This window comes from Podarcis vaucheri (assembly GCF_965113315.1).
Source record: "Podarcis vaucheri genome assembly, chromosome: 14".
Taxonomy (NCBI): Eukaryota; Metazoa; Chordata; class Lepidosauria; order Squamata; family Lacertidae; genus Podarcis; species Podarcis vaucheri.
The window spans coordinates 2,163,173-2,183,379 of record NC_138752.1 but is presented as its reverse complement, the minus strand read 5'-3'; the positions used below and the strand labels follow the sequence as shown (position 1 = coordinate 2,183,379).

The window sequence follows — 20,207 nt, the reverse complement described above, 5'->3', positions numbered from 1 at the left end:
GTATGCATAGCTGCCTTTACTCATGGTAGCACTATGCTAGTTAGTTGCTGCCCTCTCCCACCTTGATTCTCTTGAAACTAACAAGAGGCCTACACAGCTCAGACTCAGGGGCCACAGACTGGATCTTCTAACCCTCAAGAAACCAACCCATATACTCGCAGCCCTTGTTTTATGTAGCCCCCTCACCTCCTGAAACTGGAGTATCCTCCCATCCCATCAGAGTTCTTTTCTTCCTGTTTGTTCCCTCCTTGAGTTTCATTGATTTTAAAAGTGTTTCCTCTTGATTTTAGGTAGTTTCACAACAAACAAAAGAGGAAATGTTTTGAAAAAGTTAAATTTATTTTTCAAAACTTTTTATTCGTAATCATATGGCTTGAGAGAATAAGTCACCCCAGCCTCAAGGCATCTGAAAACAAATTAGTAGACTGTGTGTGTGTGTGTGTGTGTGTGTGAGAGAGAGAGAGAGAGAGAGAGAGAGAGAGAGAGAGAGAGACTAAAACGGGTTAGTTTCTAATATCTGAATTGGTCTGTTGTACTAAAATCCTCCTCCTCCTCCTCCTTCTTATTTCAGAGTAACCCCATCAAACACAGTGGGGTTTGCTTCTGAGTACATATGTGTAAGATTGGAAATTCTAATTCAAGGTAACTATGGTGAAAACCTGGAGCAAGGTGATCTTCATCCCAGATCAATTAATCCAAAGCACTTTTGTCTCTGGCTCCATCCATAATAATCTCTGGTTCTTCCCACCACCAATGCGTGGCCCTCAACAGATTGCTCTTAAGAGAGTACAGCTCTCCACAGAAAAAAGGATGCCCACCCCTACTCAAACCCATGTGGCCCTTTCGATAAGGAGGCATAAGAAGGGGCATAAGAAGCTGCCTTGTCCTCATCCAGACCCTTGCACTATCTAGCCCTGTGCTGCCTATTCTTGTTCCTCAGGTGTGGTTTTCCTGCTCCAGTTCCACTACCTGCTTTGCAAGAGTGGAGATCCTGGAAATTCTGCAAGCCAAGCATGTGTTCTTCCAGTGATCTGTGAGAACTCCCTATTAGTTTTGCTGATTTTTTTTTTAAACCAAATGCCAAGGCATTGCATAGAAGCTTTTCAGTTATCCTTGTCACTGATTTATACTTTTTGTCTCTTCTTGGCAGAGCATTGGCTGTGATGACTATCTGGGCTCAGACAAAGTGGTCGACAAATGTGGGATATGCGGAGGGGACAACACAGCTTGTCAAGTGGTCTCAGGGGTCTTCAAGCACACCCTGACCAACCTTGGCTACCACAAGATAGTAGAAATCCCAGAGGGGGCCACAAAAATCAACATTACAGAAATGTCCAAGAGCAACAATTACTTAGGTAAGTCAAGTTTCATTTAAACTAAAAACTTGATGTTAGGAGGTCAGAAGAGGGATAGATTGGGATCGACCAGCCTGGCTTTGTTCCATAGTTTCAAATGCACTCAGTCTTTAAGTCCATTTTCTTTTACACTCAAGTGGTCTATAAATGTTGTGAGATAAATACATACTGACCCATTGCCTACTGATTTAAATTATATACAAAGCCCATTTAAATTGCATACAATTTGTACACACAAATACATGTATCCACATGCTTGTATTTTGCATCTTACTTAGTGAAAGTTTGGCTGAAAACAGAAGCCTGGGCTCTCTGTCTCCATCTCCTGCAGCCCTGTGTGATGCCCTGGCTTTGATTTTATCTTATCTGCTTTGCATCTGAAATGCAGATGTGACTTCTCAGAGTCTCTCATCAGCTGTTTGCAACTTGTGAAAAGAGGAAAGACCTTTGCCTTTATGGTGTATGCAGAGTGTCTGGTAGCGCTGGGTGGAAGGGCAGTCATGGGAACCTTCCTTCTTCGGAGAGGGAAAGATTGATTTACTGCACCAAGAGGCCTGACAGCCAGACCCTCTGCTTTAAAGTGAACCATGTGTGACAGGTTTTTAAAAGCATCCACCTTGGGGTTGGCACAGGCAAAGCCACAGGGGCTCTAGGGACTGTGTGAGGCCTGAGAAACCAGGGGCTGGTTCTGTTCCCATACTCGCCAATCACCCCGATTCCTTTTTAGAGCAGAAATGTTGCAATTTTATGCCAGTGCTCTTTCTGTGAAATGCTGCTGAGTGGTCACATGGGTTTTAATGTTTCTCTCTTTTTAAAGCCATCTTCCTCCCACCCCTTTCTTTAACTATTTGTTCTCTCTTATATTCAGTAGCCTTTCCACCAATGCACTTGTCTGGAATCCTGAGTTTTCCATTTCCTTCCACTTACTGCTGCCACTATAAGCTCTGCATGAACTTGGTTTTCCATTCTGTCCCCTCAGAGCTAGCAGCCATCTCTTTTCATGCTATGGAAGGGCTCTATCCTCATGGGCCAATGAGCCTTTATCTATGCCATCACAGCTCCGTCCTCAAACCTTTTAGGCCCAAGTTTCCACCTTTCTGCCAGAATTGAACCTGGTTTCTGATTTCATCATTTTCTTGGGGGTAGCCAATGTGGTGCTCTCCAGATTTTGTTGGACTGTCACTTCCATCATGCCTGTCCATTGGCCACGCTGGTTGGGGCTGATGGGAGCTGTAGTCAAATGACACTTGGAGGATATCATGTGGACTACTCCTGTGTTGTTTGTTTGTTTGTTTGTTAGCTGCCTTTTGCCTTAAGGTCCCACGGCAGGTTACAATGTTAAAACAGAATATTAAACACAGTTTAAAACAATTTGCAATCCTAAAAATAAGGTAGGTCCTAAAAATATACACCTCAAGCATCCAGAGCCACAGTCAAGAGGTATATCTTCAGCATCCTCTGGAAGCTACATAATGAGGGTGTCTGGTGCACTTCTGTGGATTGCTGGCTCCCTACACATTTCCCCAAAAGCTTGCTGGAGGAGGAGGAGGAGGAGGAAGCTTATAACTGGGCATTTATGACCTGTTTGGACCAGGCTGATCTTCCTTTCCTGGTGTTCTGGCTTGAATAGAAATTGATGCCTCTTGCTCCTCCAGTGAACAGATGGGACAAAAATGCCCTTTCCCCTTGCGTCTGTACTCCTGGTGCTGGCATATGAAGCCCTTCCTATAACTTTGAAGGAAAAGGTCACCAATCCACTTTAAATTAGTTAATTGCAATGCTTCAGCAGTCAGCCCATTTCTTAGGAAATGCTCAGAGTGCTTATTCCTTTATTGTAAATGGAGCCTTACACTGTCTACTCAGAAGTAAGTTCCACTGTATTCAATGGCGCTTACTCCTAGGTAACTGGGTCAAGATTGGCCAACCTTACATTGCAATTCTAAGCATTTTTACTCAGAAGTAAGTCCCACTGAATTCAATAGCATTTACTCAACATTTATGTTCCTGATCATTCTCACAGTTTCTCTCCTCCTCCTCCTCCTCTTTTTCCCTGACAGGGACTCAAGGCAGCTTACAGCTAAAATTTTATTCCATTTATCTGTGGAACATGTTGTACACGATCCCTTCACTCACACATTTTTTCTTTACAACAATCCTGTGAGGTACTGTAGGTTTGGCAGAGAGGGTGCCATTGGCTCAAGGTGACCAATGTAGATGTGTATATGGCATCTATGTGTGCAGGAGATAAAACACAGGAGAAGCTTCCTGGTGTAGAAAAGGATATCTCTATTTCCATCTGAGAAATGTTGGAGGATGTGGGCACCAGGTTTGCCACTGCGTAGACAGGAAGCTGGATGAGACGGGCCTTTGCCTAATCTGGCAGCCAGGGTCTTCTTCCCTTCTTCTTTTAAAAAAGCATTAACTTTTTATTGAATGTTATCATATATCCACAAGTGTATCTACAACCCAATTACAAAGGTATTACAAAGGTATAGCCAGTGCTTTTTTTCTGGGGAGACGCGGGGGTACGCATTCCCTGAAACATTTTGTGAATCTAAGTTTGCCCTCATTGAGGGGCACTATTTCAATATGAGTTGGAAAATGAGAGCACGCCTAAACATTTTTTAAAGCACTGGGTGCAGCCACAAGTAAACATGGATCAACAGAAAATAATAATGGGCAGCTCTCAATAGAATATTAAAAACATGATAAAACATCAACCGTTAAAAACTTCCCAAAACAGGGCTGCCTTCAGATGTTTTCTAAAAGTCTGGTAGTTGTTTATTTCCTTGACATCTGACAGGAGGGCATTCCACAGTCCAGGCGCCACTACCGAGAAGGCTTTCTGCCTGGTTCCCTGTAGGTTCACTTCTCACAGTGAGGAAACTGCCAGAAGGCCCTTGGAGCTGGACCTCACTGTCTGGGCTGAATGATGGGGTGGAGACGCTCCTTGAGGTGTACTGGACTGAGGCTATTTAGGGCTTTAAAGGTCAGCACCAACACTTTGAACTGTGCTTGGAAACGTACTGGGAACCAATGTAAATCCATTAGGACCAGTGTTATATGGTCTCAGCAGCCACTCCCAGTCACTAGTCTAGCTGCCACATTCTGGGTTAGTTGTAGTCTCTGGGTCACCTTCAGAGGTAGCCCCATGTAGAGTGCATTGCAGTAGTCGAAGCGGGAGATAACTAGAGCATGCACCACTCTGGCAAGACAGTCTGCGGGCAGGTAGGGTCTCAGCCAGTGTACCAGATGGAGCTGGTAGACAGCTGCCCTGGACACAGAATTGACCTGCGCCTCCATGGACATCTGTGAGTCCAAAATGACTCCAAGGCTGCGCACCTGGTCCTTCAGTGGCACAGTTACACCATTCAGAACCAGGGAGTCCCCCACACCTGCCCAACTCTGTCCCCCAAGAACAGGACTTCTGTCTTGTCAAGATTCAACCTCAATCTGTTAGCCGCCATCCATCCTCCAACCGTCTCCAGACACACAGGACCTTCACCACCTTCACTGGTTCTGATTTAAAAGAGATGTAGAGCTGGGTATCATCTGCATACTGATGAACACCCAGCCCAAACCCCCTGATGTCTCTCCCAGCGGCTGCATGTAGATGTTGAAAAGCACAGGGGAGAGGACAGAACCCTGAGGTACCCCACAAGTGAGAGCCCAGGGGTCTGAACACTCATCCCCCCCCATTGCTGGACACGGCCCAGGAGGAAGGAGCGGAACCACTGTATAACAGTGCCCCCACCTCCCAGCCCCTCTAGACCATGGGTAGACAAACTAAGGCCTGGGGGTCGGATCTGGCCCGATCGCCTTCTAAATCCAGCCCACTGACGGTCCGGGAATCAGCATGTTTTTTACATGAGTAGAATGTGTGCTGTTTTTTAAAATGCATCTCTGGATTATTTGTGGGGCGTAGGAATTAGTTCATTATTTTTTTAAAAAAATATAGTCTGGCCCCCCACAAGGTCTGAGGGATAGTGGACCGCCCCCCTGCTGAAAAGGTTTGCTGACCCATGCTTTAGATGGTCCAGAAGGATGTTATGGTTGATGGTATCAAAGGCTGCTGAGAGATCCAGCAGAACTAGGAAACAGCTTTCAGCCTTGTCCCTAGCCCGCCGGAGATCATTGACCAATGTGACCATGGCAGTTTCAGTCCCATGATGAGGCCTGAATCTCGATTGGAAGGGATCCAAATGGTCCGCATCCTCCAGACTTGGACTTGTTCAGCAATCACCCATTCAATCACCTTGCCCAAGAATGGAAGATTTGAGACTGGGTGATAGTTGGCCATATTGGCTGGGTCCAAAGATGTTTTTTAATGACTGCCTCTTTCAGTGGGCCTGGGAAGGCTCCCTCACAGAGGGAAGCATTCACCACCCCGCAGTCCATCGCTCAGACCTTCCCTGCTCGCTTTTATGAGCCAGGATGGGGGAGGATCAAGGAGACAGGTGATTGGTTTCACTCATCCAAGCAGCCTGTTCACATCCTTGGAGGTAACAGATTGGAATTGATCCCACACAACTCGTCTAGACAGAACTCTAGCACTCTCCTGCCCTGGCCCTGCGCCCATGGTGGAGTCTACCTCTTTCTGAATCTGAGTGACTTTATCTGCAAAAAAACTTTGCAAAATCTTTGCAGGAGATCTTGGAGTCCTTACCAGGCCCCGATGGTAAAGGTGGTTCCATTAAATTGCAAACCACCCGAAAGAGTCTTCTGTTGCTGTTTTCTGCAGATGCAATAAAGGTGGTGAAGAAGGTCCCCTTTGCCATCGCTATCAACACTTGGTAGTCTTGATGTTGAGTTCTAACCTGTGTCCAGTGCGATTCAGAATGAGTTTTCCACCATCGGCGCTCTAGCTGTCTCAGTGATTGTTTCATTGCCCTCAGCCCTGGAGAAAACTGCAGGGCTGCCTGGGCTCCATGTAATCGGAGAGGGCACTTTGGAGCCAGACAGTAGATAGCCCTGGTTAACTCTGCATTCCAGCAGACCACCAGGGAATCAGCTGAAAGGCCATCAACATGGGATAAAGCATCCCTTACCACTCTCTGGAAACCATTTGGATCCATTAAGTGGCGGGGGCGGATCATCCGAATCGGTCCCACCTCCCTGCAGAGGGGAAGGATCACAGAGAAGTCCAGTTGCAACATTAAGTGATTCAACCATGACACTTATTTTGTTTCACTTTTACTTAGTGTCAGATCACCCACATGCGTAGAGGTGAACACCAGGTCTAAGGCATGTCTGTGGCTATGGGTTGGGCCAAACTTTTTCAGGGACAGCCCCATGGAGGCCATGCTTTCCATGAAGTCCTGAGCGGCCCCTTGTAAGGTTGTGTCAGCATGGATGTTAAAATCCCCTAGGACAACCAAACTATGTGTTTCAAGGAGAATATCTGCCATGACCTGAAGCAGCTTGGGCAGGGAATCCATGGTGCAGCAGGGAGGTCGGTACACCCAAAGAAATCCAGTACTGCCCCTATTGCCCAACTTCCAGAACATGCACTCAGAAAACTGGGTCACCAGGGGGCGCATTGGAAGATGGCCGACAATAACATCTCTCTGACCCACATGAGGTAATTAAGAGGCTGTTATGGGAGTATGCAGCCTCCCTTGCCCCCCCAAGGGAACGGGGGGGGGGACTGCCTTGCCTGCTGTGCCCATAATTCACCCCCAGATTCGAAAGAATGGGGTGAGGGCACTAGGCACGAAGACCTCGGGTGGGTCTGGCTCTCCCGGATGCTGTCTCTGATCGCGCACTGGTTGCATCAGCTCAAAATATATAATTGGAAACAGAAGCAAATGCACATACTTCAAGTGAAGATCGGGAGTAAAGACTGCTGATTAATGGGATCTCTGTGAGCGGAGCGACGGGCTGGACAATAAATCAAGTGAAGACTCATCATTAAAAGATCGGTATGTCGGAGCGATACAGAAAGGAGGGGGGAGGAAAAACTTTTCTTTTTTTGTCTTATGTGAGTACCCAATAATCCTCCCTCCCAGAGAGAAAGAATCGTTGCAAATTACTAATCACAAGCAGGAGATTAAGAACTGTGTGGAAATAAATTACTGATCAAAGAGAGGACTGGTGGGAACGTCTGATGGAAAGAAAGCTTTGTGATACAGTTTCAAATGGAGATTTGTTAAGACAGGCCTGCCCACAGGAGGACGAGGGGGAGGAGGTCATTGGAATGTGAATGTATGGTTATCGGAATGTGGGTTTGACCTGGCAGGGCCCCCGGAGAAAATGGATGACAGACTGGCAGGCCTGTGGAAATCAACGGACAGACTGTGGGAATGTTCTTTGTGGAGGTGTGGAAATGGCGTCTGTCCTTTATGTGACATGGCTCTTGGAGAGTGTAAAATCCACACAGGATATGTTTGTTTTCAACCCGCTTGTGAAGATTATCAGAGATCACAAAGAAAGGAATATATGATAACAACAAGAAGATGAGGAAAATAACAAAGAGACTATCTGGACGGAACTGGACAGAACCGTGTAATTAAAGCAGCAAGAAGAGTGATGTTTGGATCCCTTTCGGAGCTCGAAGTATGGGTACACCCAATAAAATTTTAAAAATCTGGCTGTATAATTTGGAACTAATGTGATTTGGAATTAATGTGATTTGATTGGCCTGTTAATAAAAATTATTTGAAAAAAAAGAAAGAAAACTGGGTCTTCCCAATAGGATGCCTGGTGAAAGCTAATGACTTCCTAAAAATCACTGCACTCTCTCCCCACCTATATGACCTGGGTTGCTGTGCGTAAGAGAAACTATCTGCTTCATCCAACGAAGTCTCTGTTACATATGCCAGGTTAAGTCCTCCATCCACGATCAAGTGGCATGCATTGCACAGCAGTACCTTAAGGTCATGTGGGTCAAACAACAGGGAAAATAATAAATCAACACATCATCATTGCAATACACTCTAGTATATAAAAGAGTGAAAAACATTTCAGTAAGTTATCAGAGAGTATCTTTTATCAACAGTACATAAAGGGGTGGAGGAAACAAGCAAATAATAGCTGGATATTTGCAGTAAGAAGGAATCAATCATAACTGTTTCGGTGACAAATCATACCAGAACAATTTCTGAGAGTCAGGAGGCTAAATTACTCCCACATGAACCTTTGTATATACCAAGTGGGTATCAAGCACTAAAATACATATATTTCTCCCTGCAAACCTCTGCTTATTTTACTTGCGTCTGTCAATTTTTCTGCCAAACCTTTTAAAATTACCATATTTTTCATTCTATAAGACACATTTTTTCCCTCCTAAAAAGTAAGGGGAAATGTTTGTGCGTCTTATGGAGCAAATGCAGGCTGTGCAGCTATCCCAGAAGCCAGAACAGCAAGAGGGATTGCTGTGCAGCAATCCCTCTTGCTGTTCTGGCTTCAGGAATAGCCATGCAAAGCCCCTTCAGCAACATTTGATTCAGAATATTTTTTTTTCATGTTTTCATCCTCTAAAAACTAGGTGCGTCTTATGGTCTGGTGTGTCTTATAGAGCGAAAAATACGGTATATATTCATCCATTTACCATATTTACAGAAGAATGCTTTGCTATGATCCCATTAGAAAAGATGGGCCAAGCAAACCTTACTAGACTGCTCATTCCCCCACTAACCTACAGTGGTGGGCAACCTGTGACCCTCCAGATGTTGGTTGGGACTCCAGGGCCCATAGTCCCTGGCCATTTGCCATGGGTGTGCATACACCGCACCGTGGCAGAGGTGCACCCCAAGCAACAGCTGATGTGAGCAGCAAACAGGCCTGGCTCAACTCCAGGGAGGATTCCTCTGACAATACAGGGAGGCTGCAGTGCTTCATGAGGCAACCCAGGAGCAGAGACGGTGTAGTACTCTGATAGTATCAGGTACTTCATCCTCTCCAAATGGTTTGGGTCCCAAGAAAAAAACAAGGAAAACTATGGCTGTATGGAGCTTAAGTTGTGAGCAAGCACAGTTTCTGACATTGCACAGCATTGCTGCTGATCATGGAGCATCACTTTGAAGAAATCTGTCTGAACTTTCAATTCCCTAGCTTTGTGGATCTTGAGCTAACATGGACCTTAACCTTGATCTTAACCAGGCAAGCAGTTTTTAATCATTGGATTTGGCTGTTTCTGTTGTGCCAAATGAAATACTACCCTTGGTTTCAGTGTCTTTCCCTCCCCTCCTCTGTTTAGGAAACTGTAATCTGATTGGGATTTAGTGGATTATGCATTTGTAGACTATTTTGTTAGTTAGGTTTAGTGTTTGAAAAATCCTAACCTGCCTGAAGGGTGGAGCTGGATTATTATTTTTGTTTGTTTAAAATCTCAACAGTATTTTCCCTCTCCCCACAGCAACATGTCTAACATATTTTGCATGTGGTTCTCCGTCTCTAGCAGCGATGGTTGATTAGACGCCTGGGACAACACCATGGAGTCCATTCAATTAATGCTTCATTTGTTGCAAATGGGCCATAAAATTAACATACAGGAATGTATTTTCCCCAACATTTAATCCATTCTGGCCAAATGATAGTTATTTAAAATCAAAGTGTATTTTCCAGAGCTGGAATTGAGATTTTGGCTCATCACTTTAAAGTAGCGTTCTGAATTCTGTTACAGGAAAGAATGGTTTTCAATATGTTTTTTTGCACAATAGTTTGTTGTTTATGTTGCATCATGTTATGTACACAACAGTGTTGCATATTATGGGTAGGATCAAGTTGCTGGGTTGCATCTAATAGCATCACTTAGATAATGGCAAGGTAGAATCTGTCAGCAAAACAAGGAGGAAAGCAATGCTCAGTACTTCCCTCTCCCCTAGATCAGTCACATCCTGGTAAATGTGACCCAGAGGGTTGGGGGATCCTTCAGAGCAGCTTTGGGGGGCGGGGCTGCAGGAGGGAGGGAGAATTGCTGCAAATTGCTTACCTCTCCATTCTGAGAACAGAAATCTTACTGTCATAGGAGACATCATTGGATGTAATCCTAACCACTCAAAAGTGAGCTCTATTGAATTCAGTGGGGCTGAGCCCCACATAAGTGGATTGAGAATTGAACCCTTAGAGCAGACCCACTGAAATCAGTTAGGCTGAAGTCCCATTGTTTTCAATGAGTATACTTTATCATGATTCAGGTTTCACCCACATTTCCGTTTGCCCTGTTGCTTCCCCTTAGGAAAACTCATGGCTTAGCACGGAATTGGAACAAATGGCAATGGGGTTTTGTGTGAATTGCCATTGGTTCCATTTTAGTGCTGTATTCATCACACGTGGCACTGCTTCCATTCCACTACAGATTGTCTCCTGCCAAAAATTACACTGTCTCACTGCTTGCTCTGGTGAAATTATATAACTTGCATAATTTACATCAATGACTAGGTTACGTAAGTTACATTACCAGTGGATTATTCCACCCACATTAATTTCAGAGCAAAGGGAATGCAATACAAATAGAGAGGGGGAAACAGCATAATCAATCACGTATTGAAACCAGCAACAACAGTGAATATTAATTGTATTTGTTGTATTGATTTCTAAACATGGGACAAATAAGTAATTCCACTCTCATTTCATTTGAATTCTCCAATATCCCTAGTTACCACTTCTACTACCACCACCCTACTGCAGCCAAAACAGAATTAGGCTGCCTCATGCCACAAACTGAGTATGGCTATGCCTTCCATGAATTTGGCAAAAGGTACAGTGCAAACAAACTCCTACCTTCTGTGATGGCTTAGGAAGCAAAGTAGAGAAAAATGGAAGCATATAGAGATCAGGAAAAGAAACACACATTAAGAAGGAATTGTACATTCCACAATGAAATCAGGATTCAGTAACCTGTTGGAAGACTTTACAGCTGTCAACTAGTGATGTGATTTCCCTGAAGACTTTACAATCTGCCTGGACCTGAACCTAACCATTTGGGCCTTGCTTTGAATTGTTTTGGACCTCATTGTGGATGTGGAATTATCCCACAGTCACTATGTAGTCTAGAAGGAAGTGACCACTCCCCACATCAAATGGGGGCGCCTTTTGCGTGGTCGCGTGCAGCCCCCCGGATCCCAGTGCGGCTCCTGGTAGTTTGGGCTGGCTTCATCCTCCCCAGGCTGGATACCTGGAGGTCTCTGCCTACCTCAGCCAATTGCCCAATCCCGCCTGGGGAGGCATTGCCAGGGGATCGGCCAGGTAGGGGGAGGGACCACCCTGCACACACAACAGAAGGTGAATCTTACCTGTGAAGCGTCAGTTGGGGAGTTCTTGACCCGTTTTGGCAGAGGAGATATTCCTTTATGAACTGGATTCAGTTCTGGCAGACAATCTCCCACTGTGTCCTTCAGCTTGCCAACCATGCATTTGTTTTCAATAGCATCAGCTTTGATAGAGTCAGCCAGCCCATCAAGTGGCATTTGAAGAATGCAAGATAAGGACTAGGAATAGAGAGAATGGCTATGTGCTTTGATGTGACAGAAATATTGGCATAAGACTTCAGGGTCAGTCTGGTCTTACAGTTCCCCTTGTGTAATCTTACTGCCGCTGTTACAAAGCTTGGCGCGTCTCAGTGCTTCCCCCCCAGGAAAATAGGTGCCGGTCCTCACCATGAAGTTGTTACCGTAAGTGCCCACTTCTTAACAACAACCAAAAGGAGGCGCTGGTGCTGCATCCCCCTGAAAAAAGCACTGGTGCATCACCCCCTAAGAAGCAGCTAATGCAAGACATTGACTGGCCTGTTTTCAAGAAGGAGAAGCTCAGATTTGCATAGTTGTTACAAAGTATAAGTAAAGGTTATACTACCATCCCTGTGAATCCTGTTAAATTAATTTAAATTGTGCAAATATGTTAATATCTTTGGATTAGCTCTGATTAGATCTGCAGTAAATTCAGAATCCTAATGAAACATTTTCTCAACACATACTAAGGAGAAGGCATTATACTCAAAAGCAATCATGGGGAAGGTCTTAGGAATGATTAATATGTGAGCTAACACTAACTGTGTCAAGAATTTCTTAGGAAATGTTTGAAACTTTGTCTCCTGCTGTTATGACAGTTTGTGGATCACTATGGTAAACAATTTCACTTGAACATCCATTTACAATCAGAATCATAGTATTCTAGAGCTGGAAGGGACCACGAGGGTCATCTAGTCCAGCCCCTGCAATGCAGGAATCTTTTGCTCAATGTGGGGCTTGAACCCATGACCCTGAGATTAAGAGTCTCAGGCTTTATCTCCTTGAAATGTTCCATTTGACATAGATGCAAGCTGCTTCTTTTAAATGCCTGTTGGGTGAAACTTCTCAGTCAGTCACTTTGAAGAGTGAAAAGAAGCCAGCAAGTGCTGAAGCAAAGTCTTGCCCTTCTCCCTGATGAGAGGAGAACCCTCCCTGAACTGATTAGCTGGAAAACCTGAGTGAGTGTCAGAGATCTTTCGCTGATTCTTGGCAGCATCTAATCTGTTACTCACAGCCATTATGCATTTTTGTGCAGCCAACTCATTATTTACATTGCAGCTCTTGGCTCCCCCCCCCCGCTTTTTTGTAAGAGCAGGAGAGGCTTTCATTGCAGATGTGTGCTATGATTTCATTGGCTAGCACGTAAAAGGGACTGTTGTTGTATCAGCTGGTGTTGGTTTCTTTGGATGCATTGGGTTGGAAATTTTCCTGTAGCTTTTGGGGGTGCTTGCCAGCATAAAATGGAGAAAAGAAAAGCAGGAGTGTTTAGGGAAATGGGGGCACAAAACAGCTGATTGAGAGACCACGTCTCCAACACTTACTGTATGTGGGGGATCAATATGGATCTAACTTAGTCATGTCATCCATTTCAGTGGCTCTGCTCTGAGTGGGACCCGCCTTGGGTAATACAACTCAAAATCATAACCACTTGAGTGTGCAGTGCGTTTTTTCTATTAAAAAAAGGTGCTGAAACTCACCATGAAGTTGTTACAGTAAGTGCCACACTTTTTAATAACAAAAAAAAGGAAGTGTCGGCACTGCATACCCTTGAGTACCCCCTGAAAAATAGCACTGCTTGTATGTAGTCAGTACAGAATGGTGAGAATTTTGATTTAGTTCACATTTAACAGAGTATCAACCTAATTCATACTTTCTGAAAATATGCATGAACGAAAACACACCTACCTTTAAACCTGAGCTTCGCCGTATTCTGCAATTCAGTTCTCAAGCCAAATAATGTGTACAAAAATGCATATACTAGGGGGAAATGTGCCTGAAAATGCTTACATTAATATGAAAATAGCATTTAAAATGCAATAAATTAGGGGAAATGTTTTTACAAAATTGTGTGTTCAGTGATGAATTTTCATGAGTATTTTTTAAAAAAAACTGATGCAAAAAATGTGGAGAAATGAAGGTTGAAAAAAATGAGAATTTAAGAGAAACCAAAATAGACAGATTTGCCTGTCACTTGTAGGTGACGCCCCTCACCAGTTCCTGATGAAGTTCCTGATGCTATTTATATTCCATCCAAGCTGGTTTTTAAAAGATGAGATTTCTGCAACTCCCTTCATTTCTCCTGTAACATTTAATAATGCCAGGCTATTTGTTATTAGTTCTAACCTGCCACTGCCTGAGCATCTGTTTCTAGCATAGAAGGTAGCAGTTTTATTACCCCCATCTGAGAATTCCATGCTTTATTACCACCAAGGAGAGGAGAACCTAACAAAAACATACGACTGGTGTTACATTTTGCACATGGAGAAACTTAGTCCATCTACGTGATTGCGTTTCAGCATTGTCTACAAATGGAAGATGATAATGTACAAAGCCCTCCAAGTGAAATCTGAGCCGTACATCTAACATTTATTCAGGCTCTAGCAAAAGATTGCCCCACATTTGTTTTGATTTAAAGAAGCTCAGTCTGTAGCTAATTCGTCATTATATTTATGAACAAATAATGGTATGAGCATAATGTCACTAAACTAGAAGCAGACGGTGTTCATTACTCATATACGTTTGTTTGGTACAGTGATCTGGGTGCTGAGGTTGTGGTCCAGTTCAGAGACTCCATGGTCCTTCAGTAACTGAAGGGAGTTAAAGGACCACATCTCCATGGTGAATCATCTGCTTTGCATGCAGAAGTCCTCAGCATCTCCAGGAACCACCAGGAAACCCTGGAAAGGTTTACAACCAGTGTACATTAGGGGTGGGGAACCTCCTCAGTCACATTGCCTTCTGGGCAATCTTCTGACACATCCATGGTGATCAGGGCCAGAGGCAAGAATGAGACAGAGCAACAAATGTGAATTTTACTTCTGCACAGTAGGCTAGTTTCTGCACACACTCACCTACCCAGCTCTTCCCTCCCTCCAGGCAAGCAAAAGGCATTATCAGAGATCAAGGACACTGTCCAGCCAGGCAAAAACCATTGAGCAGCAGACACACTCTCCCTGTGTGTGTGTCACCTGGGAGTGTTCCAAGAATCAGAGAGAGAGATCTGGAGGGCCACGTTTGGTCCTCAAATCAAAGATTCCGCACTCCTGGTGTTAACAGCACAGAATTAGATGGATCCATGATTTGATGCAGTATAAAGCAGCTACCTAGGGTCCTAATCCTGTGGTCTCTGGGACTGGCACCATCATGGCATTACAAACCCTTATGATCTCATGCAAGTCACAATGAGCTCCTAGCCTTGGCATGGCACTGGTTATGATGAATGGCTTGATAGAAACCCGAGAGTGCTGTGAGCCCACCTGTGGCCTGTGGCCTTAGTCGTTCCTGCAATTGAATGACTGGAAAACCTGTCCAGTGCTCTTGACTTGAAGGAAGGGAGGGAGGGAGGGAGGGAGGGAGGAAGGAAGGAAGGAAGGAAGGAAGGAAGGAAGGAAGGAAGGAATCTGTCAATGTGGAGCTCCTACGCAGCTCATTCATTGCTTCTCCCACATGCCTGTGCTGATGGAGGCTACTCAGTGTGGGACAATATTGAATCTACAGGCAAGGGCTGGGATATATTGCCATGCTTGTACCTCATCAAAACTCAGTGTGAGGAAATTGGCCCTGTGCTTCCAAGTCCTCCACTACCAGTAAAGTTTTTAAACAGAAACACCCTTGTCTAGAAGATGTACTATGCACATTCTTGGCAGTTAAACACTGGGGAAGATCCTAAATAAATTTAAGTTTATTAGGCCTAGATTTATGTCTGTTATGTCAGCCTTGATCCAAACTGAGAACAAGCTAAGAATGAAACTGTTCAGTATGAAACTGCGAAATATGGGTTTTCCTTTTTCTCTCCTTCACCTCCTTCTCCTTTTTCATACAGGATTCAGACACATGAAGCTCTGAGGCAGCCATCTCATTTGGGTCTCTGTGTAATTAATTATGCATTTCTAAAAATACTGACTTTGAATGCATACATTATCTGTCAGTTGGGAGTTGCTAATTTATCATGTACCGTACCAGCAAAACAACACAGTCTGGATTTCACATCCTTGTAACATAAGCAGGAAAAGGAAGAGAGAAAAGTCACTTCTCTTGTCAGTATATTAAATGAAACTATGATATAGGTCTGTAGGAGCCAACTCCTAGGGGCTGAGGTCCCTTCAGTCCCCACAATAAAATATTTGAGGAGGCTGCCCTCCCAAAAAGTTGATGAGCATTGCCGTTCAAGTGGTGTGTGCATCCTGTGTCTTGTGATCGTCTTGTGATGTGGGGCAAGGCTTACCTGTCCCCCCCCCCAATTTTTTTATTCAAGTTGCCACCCCTGTATAGTTCATAAACTCTGGCTGGAGCACATATGATGTCAGATGATTGACAGATGGGTGGACCTGCCCACCTATCAAATGTCTGTAGAGAGGTGGCCACTTTTTTATCTGGACCACTAGACAAAAGTGACCCCCCATCTCAAGTCTAGAGCAGGTGCCACCAACCTTTTCAGGCCCAAATATGCATGTGGGGACCCATTTCTTTGTCTTTGACCATCTATTTGCAGGGTGGCAGTGTACCTGTTGTGATACACCTTGGATTAGGCCGTGACTCGCAAGTGATCTAGAGCAAAAAGGCTCTTTGGCAGCAGAATGCCTTGGTCTGAAACTTCTACTCCATTCCTACGCACACCAGGGACAATAAATCGTTTGTTGTAATGAAGAAATAAGGGAGATGGACTCCCCTGGGCTCTTCCTTCCTGATTTCAAAGTGAGATAGGTGAGGCAGTGCTTGCCTGTGAATTCATTTGTGAAACCCCCTTTTTGAGCATGCCCACTATGTGAAGCTTTCCCTTCACCAGAGAAATGTCTTAATCTTCCTTTTGAGTTTTGTTAAGCTCTTCACCTGAATTGTATAATAAGGCACAAAGACTGATTTCAGATCAAGGGAATTAAAAGGAAAACAACTACACTAAAGGCTAAAGTAATATTGCATGTTATGGATGAAGGCTTCAATTAAATAAATCCCTTTGTTACTTAATGTAATGGCCTGATTACAGATTAAAAATAGAGCTGTGTTTAATTGGATTTGGCCATTTAGCTTCTCTCGACTGGTGCTGCTCTTTGGTCTTGACACATCTCTGCTCTATCTGGGTCATTTTCCTGGGATCCCCTCCAGATGAGTGAGTCAAGGTCTGCACATTTCCTTGATGCTAACAGGAACTAAACTTCCTGTGTAACTGTCTCCTTCAGGCTGGCAGTACAAAGAAAATGTCCTTGTCTTTAATGGAGACTTTTTTCTCCACTGTCAAACAGCTCTTACTGTCAGAAGGTTTTTCCTGATGTTATGTCAGAATCTCTTTTCTTGTAACTTGAAGCCATTGGTTCAGTTCCTAGCCTCCAGAGCAGGATAAAACAAGCTTGCTCCCTCTTCCCTGTGACAACCCTTGAGATATTTGAAGATGGCTATCATATCATATCATCATATCATATCTCCTCTCAGTCTCCTCTTTTCCAGGCTAAACATACCAAATTCCCTCAACCATTCATCATTAGGCTTCGTTTCCAGAACTTTGATAATCTTAGTTGCACTCTTCTGCACATGCTCCAGCTTGTCAATATCCTTCTTAAATTGTGGGGCCCAGAACTGGACACAGTACTACAGGTGTGGTCTGACCAAGGCACAATAGAGCAGAATTATTACTTCCCTTGATCTGGACACTAGACTTCTGTTGATGCCACCTAGAATAGCATTGCCTCCCCCCCTTTTTTTTTTTTGCTGCTGCATCACACTGTTGACTCATATCAACTATCAACTTTAACGTTGACTAATACCCCTAGATCCACATGTTCTGCTTCCAAGCCAGGTGTCTCCCATCTTATATTTATGCAGCTGGTTCTTCCTACCTAAGTGTCAAACCTTACATTTGGCCCTACAGTGGTACCTCGCAAGACGAATGCCTCGCAAGACGGAAAACCCGCAAGACGAAAGGGTTTTCTGTTTTGGAGGCGCTTCGCAAGACAAATTTCCCTATGGGCTTCCTTCGCAAGAAGAAAGCCCATAGGGAAATCTCCGGGGACCTCTTTTAAATGCTGGTGGTGGGGAGCAAAGCCTTTCCCCCCCTCCGGCCTTCAGAAGAGGTCCAGGAAGGCCGGCGGGGGCCGAAAGGCTTTGCTCCCCACCGCCAGCATTTTAAAAGCAGTCCGGGATAGCAGGGAAGCGCTTCCCGCTATCGCGGACGGCTTTTGAAGGCAGGCGGGGGGGGGGGAGCAAAGACTTTCGCCCCCCGCCCGCCTTCAGAAGAGGTCCAGGACCTCTTCTGAAGGCGGACGGGGGGGGCAAAAGTCTTTGCTCCCCCCTGCCTGCCTTCCCGGGAGAGCGGAGAAAGGCAGCACATTTCTCCGCTGTCCCGGACGGCTTTTGAAGGCAGGCGGGGGGGCAAAGACTTTCGCCCCCCGCCCGCCTTCAGAAGAGGTCCTGGACCTCTTCTGAAGGCGGGCGGGGGGGGAAGTCTTTGCTCCCCCCTGCCTGCCTTCCCGGGAGAGCGGAGAAAGGCAGCACGTTTCTCCGCTGTCCCGGACGGCTTTTGAAGGCAGGCGGGGGGGGGGGAGACTTTCGCCCCCCGCCCGCCTTCAGAAGAGGTCCAGGACCTCTTCTGAAGGCGGGCGGGGGGCAAAAGTCTTTGTCCCCCCTGCCTCCGCTGTCCTTAAAATGCCGCCCGCCAGCATTTTAAGATCGCCCCGGACAGCGGAGAAGTCCTCCGCTGTCCCAGGGTTTTGTAAAATGCTGGGGGTGGGAAGAAAAGCCCTTGTCCCCCCCCCAGCCTTCAGAAGAGGTCGGGGGACAGACTATCCCCAGACCTGATCTGAAGGCGGTTTCCATAGGAACGCATTAATTGATTTTCAATGCATTCCTATGGGAAACCGTGCATCGCAAGACGAAAAACTCGCAAGAAGAAAAAACTTGCAGTACGAATTAATTTCGTCTTGCGAGGCACCACTGTATTGAAATTCATTTTGCTAGTTTTGGCCCAGTTTTCCAATCTGTTCCCTTGATCCACCAAGCTTGTAACTCCATCAAAAAAAGGAATGAGATTCATCTGCCATGACTTGTTTTTGAGAAACCCATGTTGGGTCTTAGTGGTCACAGCATCCTTTTTTTTTTTAACTTTTATTTTGCTTTAAACAGGTACATATAAATATAAGTGCTCACAGAGCGACTGTTTTATTGTCTCTTCTAGAACCTTTCCTGGTATTGGTGCCAACCTCACTTGTTGGGTAGTTACCTGGGTCTTCTTTCCTCCCCTTTTTGAAGAGAGGAACAATATTTGCCCACATCCATTCTCACCTCTTCTCCAATAATTCTCTTTTTAAAAAAATAAATAAAAAAATAAAATAAAAAAATTCAACAATATTTTAAATTTAGCAATCAATCATTTCACCTTTGACTTCCCATCTCTCCCTTCACGGTAACAACAGCCCCATTCGCATCCTGAAGCGAACACAACCTGTGTCTGCGCGTCTGTGTGTGCGCAGGTCATGATCCACCGCTTCTGTGATTGCCCGTGACATCATTTTGAGCGTCTGCACATGCGTGAGCGGTGAAACCCAGAAGTAGCGCGCTCCGTTACTTCCGCATCGCAGCGGAGCGTAACCTGAAAACGCTCAACCTGAAGCACATTTAACCCGAGGTATGACTGTATCCCAAAGAAGGGCAGTGCCAAAGAATGCTCCAACTACCGCACAATTGCACTCATTTCACACGCTAGCAAGGTTATGCTTAAAATTCTACAAGGCAGGCTTAAGCAGTATGAGAACTCCCAGAAGTGCAAGCTGGATTTAGAAGGGGCAGAGGAACCAGAGACCAGATTGCAAACATGCGCTGGATTATGGAGAAAGCTAGAGAGTTCCAGAAAGACGTCTACTTCTGCTTCATTGACTATGCAAAAGCCTTTGACTGTGTCGACCACAGCAAACTATGGCAAGTTCTTAAAGAAATGGGAGTGCCTGATCACCTCATCTGTCTCCTGAGAAATCTCTATGTGGGACAAGAAGCTACAGTTAGAACTGGATATGGAACAACTGATTGGTTCAAAATTGGGAAAGGAGTACGGCAAGGCTGTATATTGTCTCCCTGCTTATTTAACTTATATGCAGAATTCATCATGCGAAAGGCTGGGCTGGATGAATCTGGAGCTCTCTTGCGGAGAGCTGCGCGAAGCCTGGAGAGCGAGAGGGGTCGGTGCGCACCGACCCCTCTCGCTCTCCAGGCTTCAGCAAAAGCCTGCATTCGCCCCATAGGACGCACACACATTTCCCCTTCATTTTTGGAGGGGAAAAAGTGCGTCCTTTAGGGCGAAAAATGTGGTATGTCACTTCCTACAATGCCCAGCAAAAATGCTTCTGGTTTCTTTATAAATGTATATTTCAACATTTTTTTCATCTCATTATATATCATCTCCCAGAAGCTTTTCACCTTT

The 20,207-nt window shown here is 45.0% G+C and overlaps 1 protein-coding gene across 1 annotated transcript in view; it reads left to right on the top strand.

Moving 5' to 3' along the window:
* The window catches only part of THSD4 (thrombospondin type 1 domain containing 4), a 147,343-nt gene that overhangs the window by 81,499 nt on the left and 45,637 nt on the right, over positions 1 to 20,207 (top strand). Inside the window, exon 2 of the mRNA XM_082198062.1 lies at positions 1,151 to 1,355. Coding sequence (XP_082054188.1) covers positions 1,151 to 1,355 — 205 coding nt within the window. The remainder of the gene's footprint in view (positions 1 to 1,150; positions 1,356 to 20,207) is intronic.